This window comes from Crotalus tigris, unplaced genomic scaffold, assembly GCF_016545835.1.
Source record: "Crotalus tigris isolate CLP2741 ecotype Arizona unplaced genomic scaffold, ASM1654583v1 scf7180000024293.1627790, whole genome shotgun sequence".
Lineage (NCBI taxonomy): Eukaryota > Metazoa > Chordata > Lepidosauria > Squamata > Viperidae > Crotalus > Crotalus tigris.
The window spans coordinates 1,187,133-1,200,544 of record NW_024100466.1 but is presented as its reverse complement, the minus strand read 5'-3'; the positions used below and the strand labels follow the sequence as shown (position 1 = coordinate 1,200,544).

General features: G+C 42.4%; 1 protein-coding gene across 4 annotated transcripts in view; it reads left to right on the top strand.

Moving 5' to 3' along the window:
* ANTXR1 (ANTXR cell adhesion molecule 1) overlaps positions 1-13,412 on the top strand; it is a 69,827-nt gene that overhangs the window by 19,301 nt on the left and 37,114 nt on the right. For all 4 annotated transcript variants that reach the window (XR_005554417.1, XR_005554418.1, XR_005554419.1 and 1 more), the window contains exons 9-10: positions 1,729-1,789; positions 8,463-8,561. Coding sequence is in view for 1 of the 4 variants with exons in the window: in XM_039324264.1 (XP_039180198.1) it covers positions 1,729-1,789; positions 8,463-8,561 (160 nt within the window). In the remaining 3 variants the exon portion in view is untranslated. The remainder of the gene's footprint in view (positions 1-1,728; positions 1,790-8,462; positions 8,562-13,412) is intronic.

Here is a 13,412-nt window from a genome sequence, read left to right as displayed (position 1 = left end):
GCATTGGAACATCTGAGGGCCTCCTAGGAAGAGACCAGTAGCAGCCACTGAACTGAATGGCTTGGCCGAATGGAAGAGAGATTTGGGCTGAATGATAGCTTTGAAATGCTCAGGAATTATTTAGCAAAAGCAAAGAACATTAGTGGCTTTTATTCAGAGGGCTGGGGGCATCATATGTCATTACGAAGGCCTGCATCTCACTTCGTTTTTGAAACCAAATCACCCAAATGGGGAAGTACAATACTGTGTTAGCGAGTCTTGCCACTTTTCCACAATATTTTTTGTTATTGCTAGCATTGATGATGTTACTTAGTTTGGTAATGAAACATCTACAAGAAATCCACCAAGCTCAGAGAGCACCTAGGACTGCACAGTTCAAACTGAGTTACAAATATTCCCTTCTATTTTTGCTAGATCTAAAGAGAGGATGCCAGGTATCAGTGTACGGTCTTTTGGAACCTAATAGAGAAGGGCATGATTCAGGGACATCTACAGAGAGGAGGTGAAAAGAGTCAAGATGGCATCCATGACTGCTCAATGAAAACCACCATCTTGACAATTTTTTGATCCTACATGTGGAGGCTCCTTGCCTGATCCTTTCTCCAGAGCTTCTACTGCAGGACTGTCACATCCAGGCAGTCCTCAACGTATGATCACAATTGAGCCCAAAATTTATGTTGTTAAATGAGACATTTCTTAAGTGAGTTTTGCACAACAGTGTGGTCACAACAGTGTAATAGAGGTGTCCCCTGGTTTTTTTATGTGCAGATTCTCTGTGTCAGCACCAGTTCTTGTCTCTGTGAGTCACCTCTAATACTCCCTTTTGCAAATTAAAAGCAAATTATTTTTTTAAAAATAATAAAGGTGGGACATACATAAACGTAAATAAATAATTGTAATATTACAATTGGCAAATTACATCATTTATCATTTGATTCTAAATGTGTAGATCAAGCAGATGCAGGCGGGGGCCAGCAATGTCCTTGAAGGAGCATAAAAGACTGAACCAGGCAGTGCCAGGGCATTGAAGAAAACTCCATCTTACTTTGTGTGTATGTCATGCTCCAAAGGGCGGAGCCTATAGTGCAATGCTGTGGTGCTTCTTTCATGTTTCAGATAAAAGATGCTGGGACACATGGCGTCTGGGGTAAGCCCCACTGGTAGCTTCCATCTGCAACCATGGGGGCCATTTTATCATGGCAATGACCAAATGGCATCCTTGTGTCCTTCATGTTCTATATAGGGAACTCAATCATGTCGTGGTACCATTATTTTGATGCCATTGCGGGTTGTCCCTGATTCTTAGGTCCACCCTAGCAAAGAGGTATATGTATGTGTGAGTCATTTCAGATCCGCCAAACATCAGAAAAAAGGTATAGGGGCCTCCATGGCACCTTCTGCCTTACTGCAGAAGCCAAACAGGACTTCAGAACTTTTTACCCTTCTCCCAGTCCAAAATGAAGTTTCCCGTTCTTTTTCTTGAAAAGAATTAGCTGGAATGAGATTTTTGGGGATATGTGGGCCATGCAAATAAAATTAGCTGGCTACTCCAGATAATCGCAACGGAAGTCTCCATGTTGTGACTCACTCAAAGGTCACTGTCTCAAAGCGAGGGATGCCTTTTTCTGGAAGTTTACATCCTGCTTTTCCAAACAAAAGTTCCAAAAGTTCTCCGTCTGGATGCACCTGAGGTTCCTAAGCCATATTATTCTTTCGTGTGCCTTCTAGATTCTGAAGAAATCTTGCATTGAAATCCTTGCTGCAAAGCCTTCCAGTATTTGTGCAGGCGGTGAGTTTACAATGGGATGTTTTCAGCTTTTCTGGCTTTGGGGAAGGGGGTCTCGAGGGAAGGAAGTCGGCTGTCTTCTGGCATTCTGGGGTAAATTTTCCTTGGCACAAAAATGCCAGAAAATTCCATCTGCTGGTTGTCTGCTTGCATTAAAAAAAAAATTGATTTGATCTATTTTTAGAGTTGATTTTCATTTAAGGCAGACAGGCTCTGACATCTCAAACTTCATTTATAAGATATCGGGAGGCCAATTAACGGAGGTTTTTGCCTTCCCCACTTGGGCTCCAGCCCAAATCTCCTCTCTGCTGTGTCTTGGCTAACATTTGAAATTCTGAACAACCAAAAAAATGCAGATCCCATCGTCCCCCATCTTGGCTTTGTCCCTTTTCAAACTTTAGCTTCTCTGCCTGGAAAAATATCAGGATTGGGGATGGGGGCACCAGTTTCACATCCAAAGGGTTGGGAGCAAGAGGAATAAACTGGATTCAGGGATCTTGCTTGGAATATGTAAGACTAAACAGAGTGTGAATCAGCCTTGCTTAGAAAGCCACTCCCAGGCCCAGATATTGCTAAGGAGAGAGACTGCGATAGCTGGAGATTGCAGATTCTCCTCTGAGGTGGTACTTCTGCATGGACACAGAAGGTTTTGTTGGTGCGACAGAACTTCAAGAGCTCTTGGAGGGGGGAAAAGCTTATCATGTGGTTCTTATTTATTGATAAGCATTATATTTGTACAGGTAGTCCTTGACTTACAACAGTTCATTTAGTGATTGTTCAAAGTTACAACAGCACTGAAAAGAGTGACATGACAAGTTGTCACACAACCATTGCGGCATCCTCATGATCATGTCATCAAAATTCAGACACCTGGCAAGTGACTCATATTTATGATGGTTGCAGCATTCATCCCATCAACCTGCTCAGTATGTGTCCTTTGAGAAGTTCCACGTTTGCAATGGAGTCAAACTTCTCTGTTTCCTAGATAGGCTTCAGATCCAGGAACAGGAGCAAGCTGGAAATGAGCCAACTACCAGACTGAATTTTATTTCAAAGCAGACTTCCTAGGAACAAAGATGTACAGGGATAAATCCATGTTAGACTCACCATTGAAGAGATCTTCTAGCCATCTCAGAACTTCAAGCTTATTCCAGCTTCTCCTGCAAAAAAACTGGATTGCTTATTTTCTCTTTTTCCTACATTCAGATCTTGTCTTTCTGGCAATGGCATAGATTCCCTGGGAAAAAAGAACCTGCTTTATTTTGGAAAGAGTTAGGCTCCATGGACAGCAGCTGGCAAACAGACCTTGGCATCCACCCCAGCCGGCTGACTTTTGCCCCTTCAGGGGTCCCCGTTGGCTTGTTTAAGCATCTAACAGCTCGCTGGGAAGGAGAAGGAGAGCCATGAGGCCCTGCAGAATCACAGAGTTATTCAGAGTTCATGGGCTCCGCCAATTGTTTACTAATTATTTGGGATATAAATGGGAGTGAGTTTACATGCTAGATGAGAAACAGTTCATTCCCCAGGCTCTTCAAAGTCTGCAGACACAGCTATGTGATGAAGAATGCTGACCCACCCATTTTATGTTCTTCCAATGGATAAGCTGTCTTTGTTTAGTCCATGCTGATTTGTGTGTGTGTGTGTGTGTGTGTGTGTGTAATCATCAGTCTGAGCCATCCAATTTTAGCCTAGATCTGCAATTAACAAAGACAAAATTGCATTAAAGTTCACAATTTGACACTTTCTCCAATATTTTGGCATCCAGTATTTGACTCCAGAACTGCATTACAAAATGTGAAAAGCACAATTCATAGGATCGCTCATCTACAGGGGTTTTATGCCACAAACTAGAATTGACATCTGTTTTTTAAAATGTGTTCTCATCCAATGGTTGGCCCATGTCTTAACGAACAAAGTTATGAATTCAGTTGTTCTCAGATTTTATTTTATCTTCAGATGTTTTAGTGGCCTTTCAGATATTTCCTAGTTTGGGAGGAGGGACCTGGATGGAAACTAGGTGATACTTTCAGGGTAGAACTGGGTATATATCTTGGATTAATAGAAATCTTAAAGTCCCCATTTACTAAAAACGTGCCAAAAGAGCAGATGAAAGCTGTTGTTGTACCCTCAAGAACCCAGAAATAGGTATTTTTGAAGCTTCAATGCCCATGCAGGGTTTTGATCTTCAGTTCTCAGCAGGACCATGTTTGATTGTGAAATTGGGTCTCCACAACCATACAGAAAACTCTACAGTGGCGGAAAATAGTAGTCAGAATGGTGCTGTTTGGCCTTCTCTGGTTAAAAGAATTGGTTCTGAATATGAGAAGCCACCTCCCCAAAATTCAACAGATGGCATTTGTAGTGGGAGCCAATAAAACAGTAAGGAAAACATCTGCCAAACAGGGAGAACATCTGGGGAAATAAGTTCCATCTCTAGCTGGTGGTCTCTGCTTGTGTGAACCCTGGGAGTCTATCTCTAATCTAGAAGATGCCAAAAAGGGAAAGTGTCTTTAAATAATCTGGTCGCAATATATTTTTTAAAATATCAGAGAGTTCAGGCCCCTCGGATCTATTTTGTTCTTTTACTTGAATTTCAGGTCTTCTTCCCAGATGTGTAGAGGCCAAAACTTTACAGTTAAAAGCTAGAAAATTGACCTGAATTTATAAAAAGCTGGTAATCCCTAGCTGCCTTGTTATTGTTGCTGCTGCTGTTATTATGACTGGATGGACAATCAGCCATATCCATGTTTAGGCTGGATTTGGCATTTTTGTCCACCTGCTGAGTCCTTCCCAAGGATCTGGGATGGGCAGATGTTATTGTCTGATGGTGTTGAAGGTGCAGCATTGTTGCAGGATGTAAGCTGTTTCAAATAAAGCTGCCTTTTGTAATTGACTGATGATGATTTTGTCAACACCAATGGTGTTCAAGTGGTGCTCCGGTTGTTTTGGGATTGCACCCAAGGCGCCTGTGACAATTGCTTTCTTTTATCATAGATGTTCTACTTCTATTTACAGGTCTTTGTATTTCGTGATTTTCTCCAGTTTTTTCTCTTCTCTTCTGCTATCTCCAGGTACTGCAACATCCTATATCCAGACTTTTTTTTGTCTTTCTTATCAACTGATCTTAAGCGTGGGGTGTTATGTGACAGGTGCTGTCTGTATGAATTCTAAAAACCCAGAGCACTTTAACTTCTTTATTTTCTATTACTTTATCTATTTAGTGGTCCCACCAGTTCCTGCTTGCAGGCAATTGGTACTTCTTGCAGGTATTTCAATGTACCATTGTTGCTACTTTGTCATGCCGTTGTTTGAGGTTAGTCTGTGTGAGCATCTTGCAACAGTTAAGCTACTATCATAGGCTAATTATTATAATTATATAATAATTATTTCAGCTGTTCAGTTTAAGTTTAAATGCAAAGTTTGCTGCATTTATAGATACGCTGCTGGATGTCAAAAAGGAATTCATTTTAATTTACTGCAAATAATGTAAAAAAAACCTCTAGGCAAAGAATAGTTCACAGATCTGTTATTGCACTGTAGGATTTGGACAAGGCACTAGATAGGCACCTTTTGGGACAATTTAATTAGTTGCCTTATATATTGCAGGGGGTTGGATTAGATGATTGTTGTGATCTTGTCAGATGCAAATAACCAGGAGCATTTGTTGTATTCAAAACAAAAAAGAGACTATTATTGCTACCTATACATAATAATCTAGTCATCTAATGGTCAAAAGTAAATTGGCACTGGATAAGGGTCAATGGAATTTACGGTGGGAGGGCTGGACCTGGCTGTCTTGTAGCAACACAATGACTTCAAACTCATGACACATTTAATTCCGCCTTCCAGCTCAGCTTGCTGTTCCCCTATAGGTCCTTTCCAACTCCACATATTTGTGATTATGGACCTATACTCATGCAGCCAAAATTCAGTAACAAAAATGCTGATTTTCAGCAGTACAAATTGCATTTCTTTCTTTCTTTCTGCACTCATTTCCACTTTTACCCCAAAACAGGTTGGAAAGTTCCATCCACCCCTCCCCATCCTCCCACCACGGCTCTGTGTCTGGAAAAATACCACAAAATACTTCCTGCTCCAGAACATTTTCTTTGGGAAATCTGTTAAACCATTTCCAGAACGTCAAGGCAAAAATGGGCCTTCTGGGGAATATTTAATCCCTGGGATATTGAGTTTTGGAGATCCTACACTTGGGGCCTTTTTCTCTTCCTTCTTGCTCGGACAAGTATTGCAGACTTTGAAGCTGGGCACAAGTGGCTTTTTCTCCACTGATTTTTGGGTCAGAGAAATTGGGTGGATGAGTTCTCTAAACTTTTTTTCAGGAGAAAGAAATGCTTTGACTGTTCCTCCTAGGTGGGACTTCCCCTTGGTGGTGCTCCTGGTCTGAACTGAAGGAGCCCCACCAAAAACTTGTGGGAAGAGTGGCAATAGCTGGGGGGGGGATGGAGTGAAAAGAGGAATCGACCTACAATCCCTACGTAGCTGCAAGCAAACTAAGTCCAACCCCCCCCCCCCGAATTCTGTTGACCCTTATCTAACTCTACCCAGGTTCTCACCATTAGTTAAGATTTTTGTGCATAGACTATAGCAATAAATCAGTTTAATTGAACCTTCATGTGATTTTCTGCATCTGACTGAAGTCCTCTTCAGATGTCCTCCATGGGGCTCAACTGGGAAGCCAGAGAGGCTGTTGACTCTGGAGATAGGGTGGTCCAGTGAAAGAAAGTCACTGGAGAAAGGAAAATGGAGCGGAAGGTCTTTCTTCATTGTCGTGCACACAAAGGCAAGAATGTCCCTAAACCTCCCATTGATCAAGATGCCCATGATGCCTTCACTCCCATTTCACTAATCAGCTGCCTCAATAACCCCTATTTATTTATGAAATCTAAAATAACCAGACAAGGATTCTTCCTCTTCTCTGCAAAGGATGGCGGGGTGGGGTGGATCTTCTACCTGGCTACACCCTTTCCTGAATGAGCTCACCAGTTTGAAACCAAGGAGTTGCTTAGGCTGGCTGTGCAGCCAACCCACCCTTTGGGATGAAAGCAACTGAGTCTTGGAGTGGAGCCTAGATTCCTGAGTCAATTTGTATGCTTTGTGCAGCTATAGTGCAGGAGATGCCCCCCTTCCCGCCCCAAGGCATGGATTTGGCCAGAGCGAGAGCGAGTGGGCGGTGGCTGTTGAGCACCAGAGATACTGTTGATTCAGCAGAAAGTGGGGTCACTTGGCTTCAAAGCATCGACAGTCATCCTTGCCTGTTCCCCAATGATTCCTTCAGTTTTAAGCACTGTTGCACAGACAAAACTTGCTGACTGCAGGGCAGAGGCTGTTTAGAAAATTCTTGGTGAGGTGTTGCTTCCGACTTTCTCGGAAGCTTTTTTCCTTTGCAGCAGCAGATCAAAAGCAGTGGCTCTGATCCCTTTTATCCTACTGATCACTAGGGCCACTTAGAGGCTTTTGCACTTCCTCTTTGCTGCGCTTTTACCCCTGATTGAAAGACAGATGCTCCTTTGGACAGAAAAGGCGGCTCTGGATCCGTGTTTCTCAATCCCAGCAACTTTAAGGTGTAAGGACTTCAACTTCAACCATTTAGCACACAGGGCCAAAAGTTAAATAGAAATTAGTGTTGGGCCAAATGATTGAAATGGCACTAAAACACCCACAGAGAGACACATACACAAGCTCTACATTGCGTAGTTGTTTCTCCCAATTTCCCAAAAATGTTTGATTTTTTTTAAGGGTAGTAAACAAAACTCTTGTCTGCAGACCAATTTTTCCAGTGATATACAGTACCTTAATATGCATGATATTGGAGCAAGGTTTTACAAAATATTAAATTTTCTATGAATGTCCTCCAAATGTTTTAATTGTCTTTTTAGGATGATGAGATAAGATTGTATCATAAGACCTGCATCATTTTTTTTTCTTTCCGTTGTTGATTACTGCTCAAATTCCACTCTCAAATACCTTCTGTGATGCTAGAAAAAGACACCTGCACAAGGTGGGCTGTATAAAACGTCATTTACATTCTGTTACACATTTCAGGAGCATTTGTGCGGACTTTTCTTTCTGTCATGCCTTATTCGAGTTTTCCTCTGCTAATTATTTGTCTTGTTCTAACATCTCTTTGGGCCAAAATATACTCTGCCATATCCTCAGGAGCTTAATTAAGATAACTGCAAAAAAAATAGACAGCTTAATTGTGGAGATTTTGGTGCCCTCTGAGCTTGGTGGTTTGCTTACAGATGTTTCATTACCAGACTTGGTAGCATCTTCATGTTCAAAAAAAAATTGCAAAAGAAACACCAAGCTCAGAGAGCACCAAGGAGTTCACAGTTCAATCCTGAGCTACATAAAGTCCCTTTTTATTGGTATCTTAATTTTCCTGGTTGATAGAAAGCTCAGAGTCAAGTCAAAAAGTAAAATAAAACCATCAACAAATAAAATGCCTGAGCACGGTTCCTTTATCTGGCATTATCATTTAATTATAATTTTAATAAATCAGTAATTATTTTGAACTCATAAAGAATATCTATATCGCTGCTTGGACTAAAAAATGACTTGATGGCACTTAATCAATCAAGTTTTTTTAAAAAAACAAAAACAAAAAACTTTTCTCAGATAAGTGGGCATAAGCCGTGGTTTCCTTTACTTTCAGAGTCCTTCCAAGTTGTGGTGACAGGAAATGGCTTCCGACACGCCCGTAATGTGGATCGAGTCCTCTGCAGCTTCAGAATCAATGAGACGGTCACACTCAGTAAGTTACCGTGTGGTCCTATCAACCAATAAACCCTGCATGTCTAATGATTTTATTTACTTTTACTGATTTCTTAAGGACAATAAAAACAAAACTGATACTACCACCAACATGATGGTGATGGTGGTGATGATGATTCCAGTCCTAATAATGGTTGTGTTGCATTGTTCATTTGTGTGGCGTTTGCGTCATTGACTGAAAATCCTTGCAGAAGGAAGAAGTGCTGTGGCTCAGCTTTGCCATCCTACTTCATTCAAGTGTCCTTGACACAGAGAAGAAGATTGGTAGGAATCCAGAGTTATCCCCAGGGGATGGTCAAAAAAGGCAATGTGGTGGTGTGCCCCATGAGACACACATAAGAACCTAGTTTCAGTCTCACTCTTGGAGATGTCATCTTGACTTTTTTGTCTGCACCCTACAGTCACCTCTGGAGCTCATCTGTTAACCAATGCTGATGATGGAAGTGTTGGTGTTAAGCTTAGCTGCCTTCTCCCTTGTTGCAGTTGGGAACAAAGACATGGAGATATTTTTTTTCTGTATCTTTTTGCCTTTGCTACTATTGGGCTGGATTCCACGCTACCAGGTATTGGGTAGAGCCATGATGTTTTTCTGGAGTCTAGGATTTCTTTAATTTCAAAATGTTGTTCACCTTCTACCATGACTGGAGGAGGGGGAGGAGTTTCGGCTGACCTTAAGGGGGACTGCAGTTCATGTTTTAAAAGGCTACAGTGGGAAATTGGGTGAACCTGTCTGAGTGTCTTTGGAAGTCCTAATTCTACTGTGACAGGATTAATTATTCTTTTAATGGGAAAAGGTCCTACAAATTTCGGTCCTAGCTTTTTTGAGGGTTGTAAGGATTTTAAGTATTTTGTTGACAGAAATGGTTTTTTGGGATGTACAGCTGTGTTCTTCTGCCAGGAATTCTTGCCTGACCCTCTCTTCTCCATCTCTTCTCTTGCAACACACAAACTTTGCCTTCTTGTTGATCCCAGGGGCATCCATGACACACCTTAAGAGGTGGCAGAGTCCTTCGTCTCTTGATGGCTTAAATCTTCTCTCCTTTCCATTCCTTTCCCAGTCCCTCCATGGTTATCACATGTTTTACAGCTTCCAGCATGCTCCAAAGATAACACGTCACAGAGGGTGTTGCAGGAGTTCAGCAATGAGGACATCACCCTGCTTGCAAACAATGCCTGTGAGAGGAATCTGAGCATCAATTAGTTGACAGTCTCCACATTTTTCTGATGATGTTCTCTGTCTGTGCTCATATCCTGTCTGGTTCTAGATCTGGATGGGACAAAAGAACGCAAAGAACTTAGGGGTTCTCCTGGGGGGAGACCGAGCACTAAAAATGAGTGGTGGGAAGGCACGTAGGGGACACATGTGGTGTAGATTGCCATGTGGTTCAGCACCTGACTCCATTTTACAGGTTGCAGCTCATGTAACATGCAAAAACTATAATAGCAAATGTAAAGAACTTCACACTCTACTTGGAAATAGCCGAACAAAAAAACCACTGGAATGCCCATGAAACCCCTGGGGAAAAGCTCCAGTCTCAAGCCAAGTTTGAACCTTGAGTAACACTCAGGGAAAACCAAATCCCAAAGGAAGTTTTTCCGGTGGTGACATTTACCCATGAAACTGCCATCCTTGTGGGGGGAAAGGAGCTATTTTGCTTGAAGTGTGGAAATGGATAGAGAAGCCACAAAAAGGCCACAAAGAAAAACAAAGGCAAAAACTGCAACTCTAGGTAGATCAAAGAGGCCAAGAGCTCAACAGGAATATTTTTGAATTAAAAATAAAAGGGAAATATTAAGAGAGGATCCAGAAATGTCATTTTTTTCTCCCAACATCTCTTGCTGTCCATAGAAGAAGCAAAATCCATAAGAGAGTCCTCCCTCTCTCTCTCTCTCCCTCCCTCCCTCCCTCTCTCCCTCTCTCTCTCTCTCTCTCTCTCTCTCTCTCTCTTTTGCTTCTCTGTCTCCTTGCCTGCCTACCCAGCAAGCAGCATCGTCTGTAACTTTGGCATCCGGAGCGCATATGATGTTGCTGCTATGCAAACTGGGCTGTTTCAGCATGATTTGGGGCATGGTTTTGATTACAGCATAAGCCAAACACTCATTCCTCATTTGCTGCGCTTTCCAGCAGGCGATTTGGTCTGGCTTCTTGACGGAGGGAAGGCACCAGTTGCTTGTTCTCTTGGCGTTCTTTCCTCCCCGCAAAATGGATTCCATTTTTTTTTAAAAGGGACTCTTTTTTGGAAGGGTTATTCTCTCCCCCCCCCTCTCTCTTCCCCCTCCCCCTCTCTCTAATGAGAGTCAGAAACATTTCAGGGCTAGAATAAGCAAACATTTCTGGAGAGTGTGAAGACTTCCAAGGTATTCTTTGGAGGCCACTGGAAATTCTCCTGGACCCAAAGACGCAGAGGAAATTCAGCTAGTCAAAGCCCTGTCCTCCTACCTCCTGCACCAAATCAGCTAGGTGAAAGAAAGAAAAGAAGAAAGAAAAGAAGACAATTCAAAGAGCAGAGACCCAGGAAAGAAGTGTCTTGCTTTCATTTTCTTCAGGTGCAAACAGAAAAAGTTCTGTTGGATCTGGATGGCCGCAGGGGGATCTGCAGGTAGAACTGAAAAGCTTCCATCGTGCGGGCACAGAAATCATCTTAACTCTTTTTTAACCCCTTGCAAATATCTCTGGCTGGCTGGCTGGCTTTTGGAGGTTTATTTAGGTAGAAAAGGGTTTATAGAGTCTCTCGACGTCCGGGACTAACAAAAATCAGGACTGTCTCAGTTAACGCCGTCCAGTCCTTAGCCATTCTGCCTTTGTAAATCAGGGAATATTTGTGGTTCTATCTTAAGGCATTTTGACCATGATGTGAGGGTCAGAAACACTGAGAAGCTATAATACAAACCTTTAAAGGAGGATTCGTATCAGAGTTTTAAAAATCACATCCCTTTTCCACCCACATTGCATCATTGCTATATCACTGAGGTTGCTGGGGTTCCTCAGAAAGTTATGACATTAAATGGTTGCCCACCGAGTCCTCACCTGGATGTTGTGTCTCCTGAGGTTGCTGTTCACCTGATGCTTCAGGGATCTCTTGCAGGGTCCAGATAGTTTGTGATGGAGCACCATCTTGAGCTGTGGAGACTCCTCTCCATTTTCTTAAGACACCTTCATGATTTGAGTCTTTCCTAGAGGCAGACCAATGACCCAGCCGTATCCTATGGCTTCTCCAAGAATTCATCCTTCAGAGAACCTCCCAAATCTTGCCAGCATAATGCCATGGTTTCTTTAGATAAGCAGTTTATCTAAATAGGGAAGGTGCAAAAAAGTCCAAAGTCTCCTTCAATGCAAGGCCCTGGAGGGCTTCCTGAGCACTTCCTGTAGGTTGTCCTGGCACCCGCCTGGAAGTTACTGTTTTTTTTTAATTTTTGCTTTCTGGATTTCTTTTCCCTTTCACTTGCCAAACTAGCCTACAGCTCTGCAATTTCCTGGTTGTCAACTTTCAAAGTCCAATATCTCAGGGGCTGCCATAAAGAAGAGGGAATTAAGCTATTCTCCAAAGCACCTGAAGGCAGGACAAGAAGCAATGGGTGGAAACTAATCAAGGAGAGAAGCAACCTAGAACTAAGGAGAAACTTCCTGACAGTGAGAACAATTAATCAGTGGAACAGCTTGCCTCCAGAAGCAGTAAATGCTCCAACACTGGAAGTTTTTAAGAAGAGACTGGACAGCCATTTGTCCGAAATGGTGTAGGGTTTCCTGCCCGAGCAGGGGGTTGGACTAGATGACCTCCAAGGTCCCTTCCAACTTTACTATTATTATTATTATTAATCTTGCCCAATTCAGCTTGGCTTGCAGATACAAAAGGGCGGGGCTTTGCAGCATCATGCCCACCATCTTGGCTCTTGGCCATCCCCCATGGGCACTCCTGGCTAAAACACTGCCATTAATTGAGGCTTGAAGGAAAATTCCCTCAAGCTGAGCTAAACTCAGCCATATGGACACCTTCCTCTGTTCTTCTTGATAACAGCAGTGATCGTTGTCTCCTTCTTCCAGGATTTTTTAAAAACTTCCCATTGTGGGATTACTAGTGGTTTCCCATCATCCCAGTTTTCCCTTAAGCATCAAAGCCAATGGGTGACTTTGAGTCGGTAACTATCTCAGTGCAAACCACTTCACAGGGATGTTGTGGTAGGGAAAATAAGAGAGAAGAGCATTATATAAACTCCTCTAGGTTGTGTAAAATAAAGACAGGGGTGTAAAGCTAAAAATACACCAATAAGTAAGTAAGTAAGTAAGTAAGGAAGGAAGGAAGGAAGGAAGGAAGGAAGGAAGGAAGGAAGGAAGGAAGGAAGGAACACAAGTGCTGACCAAGTCTGACTCTGCTTTGATTTTCTTGAAGTCAATCAAAGTTGAGCAGAGCTTGCTTGGTAATATGGACTATATTTAGTTAATTTTATTTCATTTCCACTGAAATAGTTGCTTGGTTCTCTCATCTTTTTTAAGATGTGCAGCACCCAGCAGGCCTTTGAAGAACCCAGGGTGTCTTTGGCCAAGGAAGACAAAACGTTCCCTAATGTTTTGTGCAAGGGAAGGAGAAGGGAGAACCAGGATTGGAACCAGGTTAGATAGTCAGAACTCTGAGCATTTAGCCTAAGATAGCGGTTTCCAAACTTGGCAACTTTAAGACTGATGGACTTCAGCTCCCAGAATTCCTCAGCCAAGTTTGGAGACCCCTGGCCTAAGACAAAGGAGAGAGATACGGACCCTTCCTATGCTGCCAGATTTTTTTAAAAAAGATGATATTTAATTAAAAATCTGAACTGGCAGAAGTGAAGCCCTACC